The sequence below is a fragment of the Syngnathus leptorhynchus genome, chromosome 3, assembly GCF_054491065.1.
Source record: "Syngnathus leptorhynchus isolate UIUO chromosome 3, UIUO_Slep, whole genome shotgun sequence".
NCBI lineage: Eukaryota > Metazoa > Chordata > Actinopteri > Syngnathiformes > Syngnathidae > Syngnathus > Syngnathus leptorhynchus.
In genome coordinates this window covers 5,588,594-5,602,591 of record NC_141197.1, presented here as the reverse complement: position 1 = coordinate 5,602,591, position 13,998 = coordinate 5,588,594, and the positions used below count along the sequence as shown (strand labels likewise).

General features: G+C 46.4%; 1 protein-coding gene across 4 annotated transcripts in view; it reads right to left on the bottom strand.

The window, feature by feature from the left end:
• The window catches only part of shcbp1 (SHC SH2-domain binding protein 1), a 53,170-nt gene that overhangs the window by 24,047 nt on the left and 15,125 nt on the right, over nt 1-13,998 (bottom strand). For all 4 annotated transcript variants that reach the window (XM_085908282.1, XM_085908281.1, XM_085908280.1 and 1 more), the window contains 3 exons: nt 4,267-4,362; nt 3,959-4,189; nt 3,705-3,882 (listed from right to left, as the gene is read on the bottom strand). In XM_085908282.1, the coding sequence (XP_085764408.1) occupies nt 3,705-3,882; nt 3,959-4,189; nt 4,267-4,362 (505 nt within the window). The remainder of the gene's footprint in view (nt 1-3,704; nt 3,883-3,958; nt 4,190-4,266; nt 4,363-13,998) is intronic.

Here is a 13,998-nt window from a genome sequence, read left to right as displayed (position 1 = left end):
CAGATGGTTTGATAATATTGTTGTAATATGATAGGTATTTGAAATATACTTTGTATATCGTTATATGGGTCTGTGGAATAATTAGACAAGCAAATCACGAGTCAGACGGCGCGCGTACGCGGCATTGTTTACACGATCGATGATCGATGTATTTTATGATTTGGAGTGACACAGATGGTTTGATAAACGTGTTATTTATGTAATAATCATTTGAATAACTCTGAATGTTACGTTAGGCCCGTTCTCAGCCTCTCGTTTGTGTATGTCACGTTAGCATACCGTATCGTTTAGCCTGTTGTTGCTGGTTCGTGTCTGTTTTTGGTGTTGGATTTTGACAAATACATTTGCCCCAAAAGTGCGACTTATACTCCGGAGCGACTTATATATGTTTTTTTTCACGTTATTGTGAATTTTATGGGTGGTGCAATTTATACTCCAGAGCGACTAATAGTCCGAAAATTACGGTAATAGTTATTAGAATAACTCTGAATGTTACATCAGGCCCGTTCTCAGCTCTTCATTTGTGTTTGTCACGTTAGCATACCAAACGTTTAGTCTGTTGTTCGTTCATGTCTGTTTTTGGTGTTGGATTTTGTCGAATAAATTTCCCCCAAAATGCGACCTATACTCCGGAGCGACTTATATATATTTTTTTCCCACCTTATTGTGCATTTTATGGCTAATGCGACCTATATTCCGGAGCGACTTTAAGTCAGACAAATACGGTAGTTGGGAATATATATATATATATATATATATATATATGCTCCTAGAACCAAACCAACCAAGTCTGGCGTTTTCCTCCGCCCTCACAACGTCGACATTTCTCGCGCAGGGTGGTTCACACTCTGCTGCGAACCACTCCAGTGAGAGCTGGAGATCACAGCTTGAAGAAGCCAACAGCACCACGTCGTCTGCATAAAGCAGAGACCCAAACCGGACACCCTCAACGCCTCGGCTACGCCTAGAAATTCTGTCCATAAAATTTATGAACAGAATCAGTGACAAAGGGCAGCCTTGGTGGAGTCCAACCTTCACTGGGAAAGAATCCGACTTACTGCCGGAAATGCGGACCAAACTCTGGCATCGGTGATACAGGGACCGAACCGCCGTTATCAGTTGGCTCGGCACCTCGTACTCCCGAAGCACCCTCCACAGAACTTCCCGAGGGACACGGTCGAACGCCTTCTCCAAGTCCACAAAACACATGTGGACTGGTTGAGAGAACTCCCATACCCCCTCGAGGATGCTGCCGAGGATGTAGAGCTGGTCCACTGTTCCACGGACAGGACGAAAGCCACACTGCTCCTTCTGGATCCGAGGTTCGACCTCCCGATGGACCCTCCTCTCCAGCAATCCTGAATAGACTTTACCAGGGAGGCTGAGGAGTGTGATTCCCCTGTCGTTGGAACACACCCTCAGGTCCTCCTTCTTTAAGAGGGGACCACCTCAGTCTGCCAATCTAGGGGCACCGTCCCCGATGTCCACGCAATGCTGTAGAGGCGTGTCAGCCATGACAGCCCCACAACATCTAGAGCCTTTAGAAACTTTGGGCGGCTCTCATCCACCCCTGGGGCCCTGCCACCGAGGAGTTTTTTAACTACCTCAGTGACTTCGACCCCGAAGATTGGAAAGTCCACCTCAGAGTCTCCTGGCCCAGCTTCCACAATGGAAGGCGTGTCAGTGGAATTGAGGAGGTCTTCAAAGTATTCTCCCCATGAGTCACGACGTCCCGAGTCAAGGTCAGCGGCACGCCATCTCCACTGTAAACAGTGTTGATGGTGCACTGCTTCCCCCTCCTGAGTCGCCAGATGGTGGACCAGAATTTACTCGAAGCCATCCGAAAGTCATTCTCCATAGCCTCACCAAACTCCTCCCACGCCCGGGTTTTTGCCACAGAAACCGCCGAAGCCGCGTTTCACTTTGCCATCCGGTACCTGTCGGCTGCCTCCAGAGTCCCACAGGCATATACAGCCCGATAGGACTCCTTCTTCAGCTTGACGGCATCCATTACCGCCAGTGTCCATCAGCGAGTTCGGGGATTGCCGCCACGACAGGCACTGACCACCTTACGGCCACAGCTCCGGTCGGCTGCCTCAACAATGGAGGCACGGAACATGGTCCACTCGGACTCAACGTCCCCCGCCTCCTCCGGGATGTGGGAAAAGCACTGCCGGAGGTGGGAGTGTAAGCTCTTCCTGACAGGGGATTCTGCCAGACGTTCCCAGCGGACCACCAGGTGGTGATCAGTTGACAGCTCCACCCCTCTCTTCACCCGAGTGTCCAAAACATGCGGCCACAAATCCGATGACACGACTACAAAGTTGATCATCGAACTGCAGCCTAGGGTGTCCTGGTGCCAAGCGCACACATGGACACCCTTATGCTTGAATATGGTGTTCATTATAGAAAATCCGTGTCGAGCACAGAAGTCCAATAATAGAACACCGCCCAGGTTCAGATCGCGGGGGGCAGTTCCTCCCAATCACGCCCTTCCTACTCATTGTCGTTGTCCACGTGAGCATTGAAGTCACCCAGTAGAGCGATGGAGTCCCCAGAAGGAGCGCTCTCCATTACTTTCTCCAAGGACTCCAAAAAGGGTGGGTACTCTGAGCTGCTGTTTGGTGCACAAACAACAGTCAGGACCCGTCCCCCCACCCGAAGGCGGAGGGAGGCTACCCTCTCGTTCACCGGGGTGAACCCCAATGTGCAGGCGCCCAGCTGGGGGGCAATAAGTATACCCACACCTGTGTGTGGAGGCAAGTCCGACTATGTTCATCGAAACTTTTCTGCCTCGTACACCAGCTCGGGCTCCTTTCCAGCCAGAGAGGTGACATTCCATGTCCCAAGAGCCCAGCTTCTACAACCGGGGATCGGACCGCTAAGGTCCCTGCCTTTGGCCGCCGCCCAGCTTACATTGCACCCGACCCCTTTGGCCCCACCCACAGGTGATGACCCCATGGAAAGGGGGACAAACGTTTCATTTTCGGGCTGTTGGGCGAAGGCCCGGCCACCAGACGCTCGCGTTTGAGCCCCACCTCCAGGCCTGGCTCCAGAGGGGAGCCCCGGTGACCGGGGGAGGGGAATCTGAGTCCATACATATTTTTCATCATAAGGTTTTTTTTTAGCCGTGCTTAGTCTGGCCCCTCACCTAGGACCCTTTTCCCATGGGTGACCCTACCAGGGGCATGAAGCCCCAGACAACATGGCTCCTAGGATAATTGGAACACGCAAACCCCTCCACCACAAAAAGGTTTGTGTTTTTTCTAGAATGTTTCTTAGAAGTTTTCTTCGCAAAAATGGTGATGTTATCAAACACTGGTCCGTAAAAATATTGTCTGACAATAAAATGGTCCGTGGTGCAAAAAGGTTGGGGACCGCTGCCTTAAAATACAAATTCAATTCATACCATAATCACGCTCGTTCATCAAAACATTCGTATCACAAATCCTCTTTTTCTATTGAAGTGAATGTAAATGTCATCTTCCCTTACAGCCCCCCCCCCCCCAAGAAAACTGAAAAGAGAAAATAAATTTGTGTAATGTTTTTAGTAAGAAAAATAGCACCCTATAAAATATATTACAGTGTATAATTATTGTATGAGTGGTAAGATAAACAGCAAAAGACATCATCATGCATTGGCATAGTTTGGATGATTAGTCAACACGAACATTAAAATAATACTGTGATTGCAATGTGGATACCTGAACCTCAGTGCCCACAGAGGAAAAGTGTTGTAGAAGCCTGTCATTTAGGAGGGACAGGAGCTGATTTGTGGTGCAGGAGGATGTGACCACATGTGCAACCTTGATGCCTGACTCTCTCAGCCCACGGCTTTGTATGAATTGATGTCGAGGATTACCTTTGTAGCCTAGAACATATCTGGAGTTTAAAGAGTTTGTGGGTTAAAAGTGGATATAGCGGCTAATTGGTAAACAATGAGAAACATTTCACTTACCGTAACAGTGGGTTCTCAATGAAGTACAACTTCCGTTTGAATGTTTCCAGCTGTTCGCAGAGCTTCAGGCCCTCCACCATGGATACATTATCTAGTTCTGAGTCAGAATCACTGCTCAGATGGCTGCGTAGCATTGAAAACTGCTGAAAGCACTGGGTACACTTTTCCAATACGAGCTTGTATTCTTTCACAAGACCTGCTGGGACTCTTTCCTCTAATATGTCATAGTGGCTGCGGTAAGAGACACATTAAATATGATTATGACTTTTAATACATATTGTATCAATAACATGACACAATGTACTTACAGTCTAAGCCGAGGCTCTACACAACGAACAAAGTAGTCAAAGTCATCATCCTCATCTTCTTCGTCCCACAGTCTCCACACATGCTTATAGAAGAATCTGAAAATACAGTGGCTAGTATGTAAAAGCAATGCACAACACCACACCACAATAACAGATGATAAAATCCCTGAATCCATTGATTTTTTTTTTCTGTTTCAAATTAACCTGTTCACATGTGGAAAATTCCAAACCAGTGTTGTTTGAGCAATCCTAAACTTCAAAATTTCTAAAGTCTAGCTGTTAGAGATGTTCCCACTCTAACTTATTTTGCAAGAACCACACGGGAGACAGACCTTTAAGCACTTGCAAGTGGAGAATTTGTTCGTTACTGTAGGTACAGCAATGTTCGAACAAAATCTGACTTTCGATTCATGCAAGAGAGTATTTATTGAGAGAAATGGGTGGGGGTGAGAGTGGCCATGGCCTCTCAGGGGGTCACAGCAGGGGGTGTTTTACGATGTTGTGTAAACAGAACACCTCTGATTGCTTCCTCTGCAGTTGGTCAATCAGTTCAAAGCATCTTAGCACTTTGTTCTACTATTTTGTGAAGACAGGACAAGCTATGTTAATTATTACAGGTTACATTCCAACATAAGCATAGGATCAAACTAATCTATCAACCCTAACACTAGCCACAATGCTTCACACAAAATGTCCTGATTGTTAGGGTTGAATAGATTAGGTCAGTGGTCGGCATGTTCAAAGAGCCATATTGACCACAAAAAACAACAACATACCTGTCTGGAGTCGCAAAAATATAAAATATTTGTATAAAGCAACATAAACTGTTAATACATGAGGTGTATGCCTACTATTAAAATAATTAAGTAGGCTACAAATACAAAGCAACAAAGCGACGCAAAATGTCGCCCCTGGATAGTGAAGAGGGAGCAACGGCAATGTGGACATGTTCTGTTAGGGTGGACAATCTCTGTACAATATGATGCTCATATATGTACATTTCTTTTATCATTTCCTGCAAACATAACTGCTCAATCAGAACACGAATACAACACACACGCACACACTGGGGGGTGTCGCCCCCCACACTCAGGTACGAACTGGTCATGTGACAAGTGCCCGCCCCAGGTATGAAATGGTCATGTGACAAGTTCCCGCCTTTCCGGACAGTATAAAACAAGCTGACCTGGAGACAGAAGTTGTTGTTTCATCTGCTGCCGTGCCTTGTGTATTGAACGCCATTGAACAACCCAAGATCTTGCCAATAAAGAACCAACTCTAAACTCCACACCTTTGCTTTCCTGGCTCAACAACGGACATCCCGCACAACACGCAACAATAGCCAGTGGACTTTGTTGCGCAGCAGGAGATCGGCATATTCGCTGTCATTGCTTCATCTAGCAATTCACGGAACTGGCGGTGGTTTAATGCTTTTGTGATTATTTTGTTCACAATATGGATGACAAGGTTCATTACCATCATACACTCCGGTGGGAATGTTTACGCACACAGCGCCACTTGGTGCAATATGTAATGGAATGCAAGCAAATTTCGATCCAATGCTTTCTGTCGTTAAGTCACAAACTTTTCCGACCCTCTCATACTCGGTGCGCCGTCTGTAGCGACTGAAATCAGGTGGCCAGTGTGTATCTCTGTCATTTAAACACTGCAGCAGATGTCCTCCCCCCGTGTTTGGCCCTTTAGTGGTATAAATTTCTTCTTGCGGCCCATTAAAGTTCACGTACCTGCATAGCAGAGCTGTCTGTTCGATATCGGTCACATCACACGACTCATCACAGGCAATTGAGAAAGCTGGAGCTGAATATATGTCCTTGATTTGCTGATCGGTGATATTGTTTGCCAATTAAATTACCATTTCCTTCACTGTTGTTTTGCTGAGAGAGGAATGTCTTTCATTTTCTGAATGATCTTGGTTTTGTTTTTGAAGTCCGAAAATAAGCACTCGGATATTTTAACGAATGAATCCTTCATGTACTCACAATCGGTGAATGGTTTTATGCGCTTTATTATCTCCTGGGCTGCAACAAAACTTGCAGAAGTAGAGTTTGGAGATGCAATTCACTTCTTGAAACTGTTTTTTTGTTCCTCAAATTGCACTTTTCCTCACAGTTCCAACTCTGTGATCGGCAGCAAATTTAGCATGCTTTCACTAAAAATGTCACTCCAAATTGTTCTTCTTGTTATATTTGACAACTTCTCATTGCAAATAAAACAATCAGACAATCCTTCAGCATTGGCAATGAAAGCAAATAGTTGAGTCCATTCTTTCTGAAACCCTCTGTTCTCATCTACAATATTTCTCTTTTTGCCTTTTGAATCCATGGCCCGTCACTGACACACCTGTTTGTTTACAACTCGCCTGTGCTGTGTCGCTTGCTTATGACACAATTTTGCGCCATTCCGAAATTCGGTATTTTTAATATATTTACAACTCCATACATTTTCTACAGCATAAGAATGTTTGTGTCATGATTACCATCTAAAAACCATATGAAAAAAAAAACAAAAAAACATCTTTTTACATTTTCACGCATTTTTGCAAGAGCTCCAGGGAGCCGCTTGGGGTGTGCTAAAGAGCCGCATGCGGCTCTGGAGCCACGGGTTGACAACCCCTGGATTAGGTTGATCATATTATTATGTTGTAATGTAACCTGTAATAATCAGCCTAAGCTGATTAGTAGAGCTAAGCTAAGTAGTAGAACAAAGTGCTAAGATCCTTTGTACTGATAGACTAGCTGTAGAAGACGCAATCAGTTGTTCTGTCTACTCAACATCGTAAAACAACCCCTGCTATGATTTGATCAGAGGCCAGGGATTTTCACCCCCATCCTGCCCACTTGCACCCCCACCCTGTTTCTCTCGATAAAAAGGCTCTTGCAAGAGGCCTGGGTGAGACCATATTCGATCATCGCTGTATGCACAGCGACGATTGACTCCTCACTTGCAAGCGCTTAAAAAGGGGACAAAAAAAGACCACATTCGATCATCGCTGTATGCACAGCGACGAATGACTCCCCACTTGCAAGCGCTTAAAAAGGGCATACTGTCTCCCGTTGTGGTTCTTGCAAAAATAAATTAAAGTGAGCACCACTCTAACACTGATTGTCTTGAATGTGCCCCAATTCTAGTCATTTTCAGGTCTCGGTTAAAAACATTTTTGTTTTTTTGTTGTTTCTGTTGCAGTGTTGTTTTATTTGCCATTTCCTTTGTTTTATCTTTTGGTATTTTATTCTGACTTAAATGATTATTGTTTTACGTGCTGCTTACAGTTGTTTGTTTTCTGTGAAGCCCTTTGAATCGTCTCATTGACGACGTTCACATGTCAATAATTTGTGTTAAATCAGAATTCGGGTATCTGAAACAATCAGAATACCGTAATTCCCTGACTATGAGTTATTAGTTTTTGCACAAGCTTTGAACTTGTCATCAAGCGCGACAATGGATTTATGGATTTTTCGTGATTTTTGTGATGACTAATACACTTATACACTCGTAAAAAGGCTGTGGACCGCTGTTGTGCAACACCGCTTTGCTGGGCGGAAAGATATGAGACCAGACACACAGTCACTGGGGAGAAAAGTGGTGTGTCCGTCCACCAGGAAATATTGCCGTATCATTGACTCAAAGAAGAGACAGAACAAGATCAAGACAGACATTACTGAAGAAAAGAAGCTTTTATACACAAACCCTTGTTATGGGGGACAAAATAAATGCATATTATGCCACTTTTAAGTTAAAGGCAGTCGTTTTGGCTTTTAACGAAGGAACTTGAGCTGCTCATGCACTGTAGAGGTTGTTTGTTGATTACATCTTTTGAGTCACCCTTTTCTTTCTTTATTTCCCGGTCACGACTACTCTGGAGCTATACATGTAGCTCGTATCACATTGCTAACGATACCCCTGTAAGTAGTCCCATTTTGCTACTGTTCCCTGCAAATTAAGTTTATTATGGTCATCGCTGGGATTTATACATGTTTGTATGTTTGCAGAGTTCTTCATCTCTGTCAATAAAGGTTATGTTAATAAAGGTTATGCATCCCCAAAGAACCATCTCTTTCCTGACAATATTCTTTGTGTATATTATCTTAAAAGTGGTAATTAAACATTAAAAAACCTGCAGCTTAAGGTCCAGTGCGGCTTGGATACAGTATCTAACAAAGGTGAGTATGCCCCTCTCATTTCTGCAATGTTTTAATTACCGTAAATTGCGGAATATAAGGCGCACCTAAAACCTAAAATTTTCTCAAAAGCCGACAGTGCGCCTTATAGTCCTGTGCGCCTTATAGTCCGGTGCGCCTTATATATGGATCAATTTTTGAATTTGTTGATCCATACTGGTTGTACACAGTGCTCTGCTAAACTTTTCAGTACGTTTTAGTACAACTAATAAATTACAAGGTCGCATCGCTTACCAGCCTTACGGCAACCGTGGTCAGGGGGCGTACCCGTAAGGCTATTTAAAATAGCCTGGTCTGTTAATGTTTCAAGTAAATTTACAGATCGATATGGAAGGGAAACATAGGTAAGCAGTACCAAGGTGTTAGATCAAACTTTAGTCAGTTCTGATCATTTTATAGGACAGTTTGAGAAACTCGATTGTTTACAGAGGGCTCATTGGTTATTGGCTAGTGGATACATATCGCAACCCTAGTCAACCGCAGTTTGTTGCAGTATAGCTTCTATTTTATGCGCGTTATAATCCGGTGCGCCTTATATGTGGACAAAGTTTTAAAATGGGCCGTTCATTGAAGGTGCGCCTTATAATCCGGTGCGCCTTTTGGTCCGGAAAATACGGTATATCTTGTCATGTGACAACACTGAAGAAATGACACTCTGAGACAATGTTGAGTAGTCACTGTAGAGCTTGGATAGCAAAGTAAATTTATTGTTACTTCAAAGTAACTCAAAATGTAACAATGAACGTGTAAAATGCTGGCAACAAAAGTGAGTAAACCCCAACCGAAAATGTCAAAATTGGACCCAAATGTCAATATTTTGTACGGCCACAATTATTTTCCAGCATCGCCCTAACCCTTTTAGGCATAGAGTTCACCAGAGCTTCACAGGTCACCACTGGAATCCTCTTCCTTTCTTCCATCATGACAAGAAGCTGGTGAATGTTCAAGACCTTACGCTCCTCCACCTTCCGTTTGAGGATAACCCACAGATGTTCAATAGGGTTTAGGTCTGGGGACATGCTTGGCCAGTGCATCACCTTCACCCTCAGCTTCTTTAGGAAGGCAGTGGTCATCTTGGAGGTGTGTTTGGGGTCGTTATCGTGTTGGAATACTGCTCCGCAGCCCAGTTTACGAAGGGAGGGGAATCATGCTCTGCTTCAGTATTGAAGTCAAAGTCCGCTTTATTGTCAATTTCTTCACATGTTAAGGCACACAGAGAGATCGAAATTACGTTCCCCACCGTCCGACGGTGAATAGACACAGTAGACAACACTCACAATCAAATAGCACAAACAGTAAAAACGAACAGACAAGAGCAACGAATAAGTAATAAGCAAAAAACCCAAATAAATAAACAATAAATAAATAAACAGACAAATAAGAGCAGCAAAATGGAGCAAGCGTGCTAAGAGCAGACAGCCACATCATAGCGCGAAAGAACAGGACATCATGCAGCAGAGGGTGGAGGGGGGAGGGAATTCAGGATCCGGACAGCTTGGAGTACAAAGCTGTTTCTGAGTCTGGTGGTGCGGGAGCGCAGGCATCTGTACCTCTTCCCAGTAATCTCGGTCTTGTTGACGTTCAGCAGAAGGTTGTTGTCCCTGCACCACGCGGCCAAAAGGTCGACCTCCGATCTGTAGTGAGTCTTGTCGCCACCGGTGATCAGACCCACCACAGTCGTGTCGTCGGCATATTTCAGCACGCGGTTGCTGCTGTAGGTCGCAGTGCAGTCATGCGTCAGCAGGGTGAAGAGCAGCGGACTGAGCACGCAGCCTTGAGGGCCCCCCGTGCTCAGCGTGATGCTGCCGGAGACATTGTCGCCCACACGGACTACTTGAGGCCTCTGACAGAGGAAGTCCAGTAGCCAGTTGCAAAGGGAGGTACTGAGGCCCAGCTTGTCGATCTTGCAAATGAGACGCTGTAGAACAATGGTGTTGAATGCATAACTGAAGTTCACAAACAGCAATCTCACATATGAGTCCCTGTTCTCCAGGTGGGTGAGGGCAGAGTGGAGGGCAGAGCAGACGGCATCCTCAGAGGACCGATTGGGTCGGAAGGCAAACTGGAAGGGGTCAACGGTGGGGGGAAGAACAGATCTGACGTGCGCCAAGACAAGCCGCTCAAAGGACTTCATGACGATGGGCGTCAGTGCCACAGGGCGGTAGTCATTGAAGCAGGAAGGAGGAGGATTTTTTGGCACAGGGATGATGGTGGCAGCCTTGAAGCACGACGGGACGATGGCCTGCTGCAGGGAAATGTTAAAGATGTCCGTGAAGACATCCATCAGCTCCTCAGCGCCCGTCCCGGGATGTTGTCCGGGCCCGCAGCCTTACGGGTGTTGATAGCAGCAAGCACCCTCCTCACGCTAACGGCAGAGAGGCACAGGGGCTGCTCGCCCGGAGGGGAAGGGGTCTTCAGCGGGCAAGTGTCGTTCTGAGCGTCGAAGCGAGCAAAGAAGCGGTTCAGTTCGTTGAGCAAAGGGACGTCGCCCTCACAGCTCTGCGGCACGGGCTTGTAGTCCGTGATGGTCTGTATGCCTCGCCACAGGCCCCGAGCATCCCTGCTGTCCTTGAAGTGGGCAGTGATCTTGGAAGAAAACGCCTTTTTCGCATCCTTGATGCCCCAGTACAGCTTCGCCCTGGCTGATCTCACGCCCGCTACATCCCCAGCCCTTTAGGCTTTGTCTCTGGCCCTCAGCAGGCCGAGGACGGCTTCTGTCAGCCATGGCTTCCAGTTAGCCCGAGTGACGACGTACTTAGTGAGGGTCACATCATCAATGCACCTTGCGACGTACGAGGTCACAGAGTCAGCATACTCCTCAATGTCCGATCGTTGCATGTGGCCGCCCGCTTAAATATTTCCCAGTCCGTAGTGCCAAAGCAGTCTCAAAGAGCATCAGAGGCCCCCTCAGGCCACACTCTAACTCGCTTGCGAACCAGCCTGGAAGTTCTCACTCTCTGTCTGTACGCGGGCGTACGTGGTCAGAAAGTCCGATGTGGGGGAGGGGGGTGGCCTTGAAAGCTCCTTTATGTGCAGTGTAGACTAGGTCCAGAAAGCTGTCACCACGAGTTGGAAAATTAACATGCTGGTGAAGCTTTGGAAAGACAGACTTCAGTTCAGCATGATTAAAATCACCAGCGAAGATGATGAAACCGTCAGGGTGCGCTGTCTGCTGATTCCCTGACTATGCTCGGTGTTCCGAGGGGTGGGACACTTTCCAGAAAACTTTTCCTGGACTTAAAGCGGCTTTTGGCTGGTACATGGCCGAAGAGAGGATGTCTTTGGTCAGTGGACTGTTGTTGCCACTCTTCCTTGCTTGCTGCTTGTCTACGTATATCTGGTGAGGCTATTCCTGCCAGGACGTACAGGCGCTCTGTAGGCGTTGGTTTTAGACAGCCAGTGATAAGACAGCAGGTAGCATTTAGGGCGGGGTCCAGCTTCTTGGCATGGGCAGCTCGCGCCCATACTGGGCAGGCATAAGGACCGTGATCCTGTCACCTCCAACGTTGGAAGGCGGGATGTAGACCGCGTCAACCAGAATCGCAGTAAACTCCCTTGGTAGGTAAAAAGGACGGCACTTAATGATCACAAACTCCGCCAGTGGCGAGCAGTGTCTGTATACAACCACAGAGTCCCGGCACCATTCGTCGCGGATGTAGACACAGATACCTCCTCCACGCGATTTTCCCCTTTTTTCAATGGCCCGGTCCGCCCAATAGCACGCTAGCCGCTCCAGTTGCACAGCAGAGTCCGGAATGTTGACATTCAGCCAAGTTTCAGTGAACACGAGCACACAGCAGTTACTCACTGCCCGGTTCGTGGATCTCAGCAGACGAACGTAATCCAGTTTGTTGTCCAGCGACCGAACATTCGCCAGAAGAATGGAAGGCACGGCCGGGCGAGTTGGGAACGCCGCTAGCCTGGCCCGGACGCCTCCGCGCTTGCCCCTCTTCTGCCTCCTCGCACACCGCTTCCGACGCTGCCTATCCGGGGAAAGAGTAGCTGACGAGTCCGGCGTTGATTCAGGTCGGAGTAGTCCCAGTGACTTTAATGTCCCCGTATCAAAGTTCAAAACGCCGCAAAACTCGCTCACGCTGATGTCGAGCAGAACCTGCCTGCTGTACTTGTAGCACAACGTGGCAGGAACAGACGAACACATAAAACTGTCTGACAAACACATTAATTGAACAAGACACTGATCGGTTGGGACAGAGAGAGGCCGCAGCGTATGCACGCGCCGCCATCTTAAGTGATTTACACAGTACATGTTGGCATTCATTGTTCCCTAAATGAACTGCAGCTCCCCAGTGCCAGCAGCACTCACACAGCCCCAGACCATGACGCTCCCACCACCATGCTTGACTGTAGACAAGACCCACTTGTCTTTGTACTCTTTGTCTGCTTGCCGCCACGCACGCTGGACACCTTCTGAGTCTGCTTGTCTTCAGGATATGGATATGGGTTACTTGAACTATGTCTTGTGGTCTGATGAGACCAAGATAAGCATATTTGGTTCAGATGGTGTCCAGCGTGTGTGGCGGCAACTAGGTGAAGAGTACAAAGACGTGTGTTAACATGAACTTTGAAAACCCGAATACTGCCGGTATGTGGGTTTTAAAAGAGTCTAACTCGCTTGCGAACCGGCCTGGTCGGCCAGTTATTGACTGCATGTAAATGTAGTCAGTGTATGAAAGGGTAAACTGCCATGTCTTGCCTAAAAAGACGAGTTTCTACTCGCTAGACCATATTTACTTTGGTGAACACTGGCGCGTGACGTCATCTTTAGTGCGTGTCACTCTATTGCAAGTGAGTGATCAATTATTTATTATGTTCTACTACAATAAGAATAATAAAATATTTAAACTAACTTTTAAACTTTAAACAAAGACATCACGCACACACGCCGCGCTCATTCATTGCAGGAGATGCGTTTCAGAACCACCCGCGAAAATCAAATATCCATGAAGTACATTGACTGTATTATTTGTAGCTAGATTGTATTACTGATAAATTTAAACATTATTGTATTTAAATTTCCAACTCTTAGTGATTCTTGTTGGCTGCTAGAGCAGGGATTTATAGCAAGTCATTTAGAAGAGTGTTTTTTCTTGAGAAGCAATGCAAATTGCAAACTACACTAACCCGGGGAACATCATGCATAGCCAATCCAAAGTGAGTCATGGTTGCGCATGAATCCCTTGTTGTATTGCAGTCCACTACACAATATTAAAGCTTTTTAAACCCTACCCAATAGTTTTACCCTACATAAACCTTTCCCATTCCCTTAATAACCATTCCCACATTGTGCATGTATTGTACCTCCACAACAGTGGTTCTTAACCTGGGTACGATCGAACCCTAGGGATTCAGTGAGTCTGTCTCAGGGGTTCGGCAGAGCCTCCACTGCGGAGGTCCAAACACCTGATTTATTGTGTAATTTTGTGATAACGCATATCTGAACTGGTCACGCAAAGGTACACTGATTTGCAGGTATGTAATTTGTTGTGAGTTCATGCATTGTTATGGTTTTGTT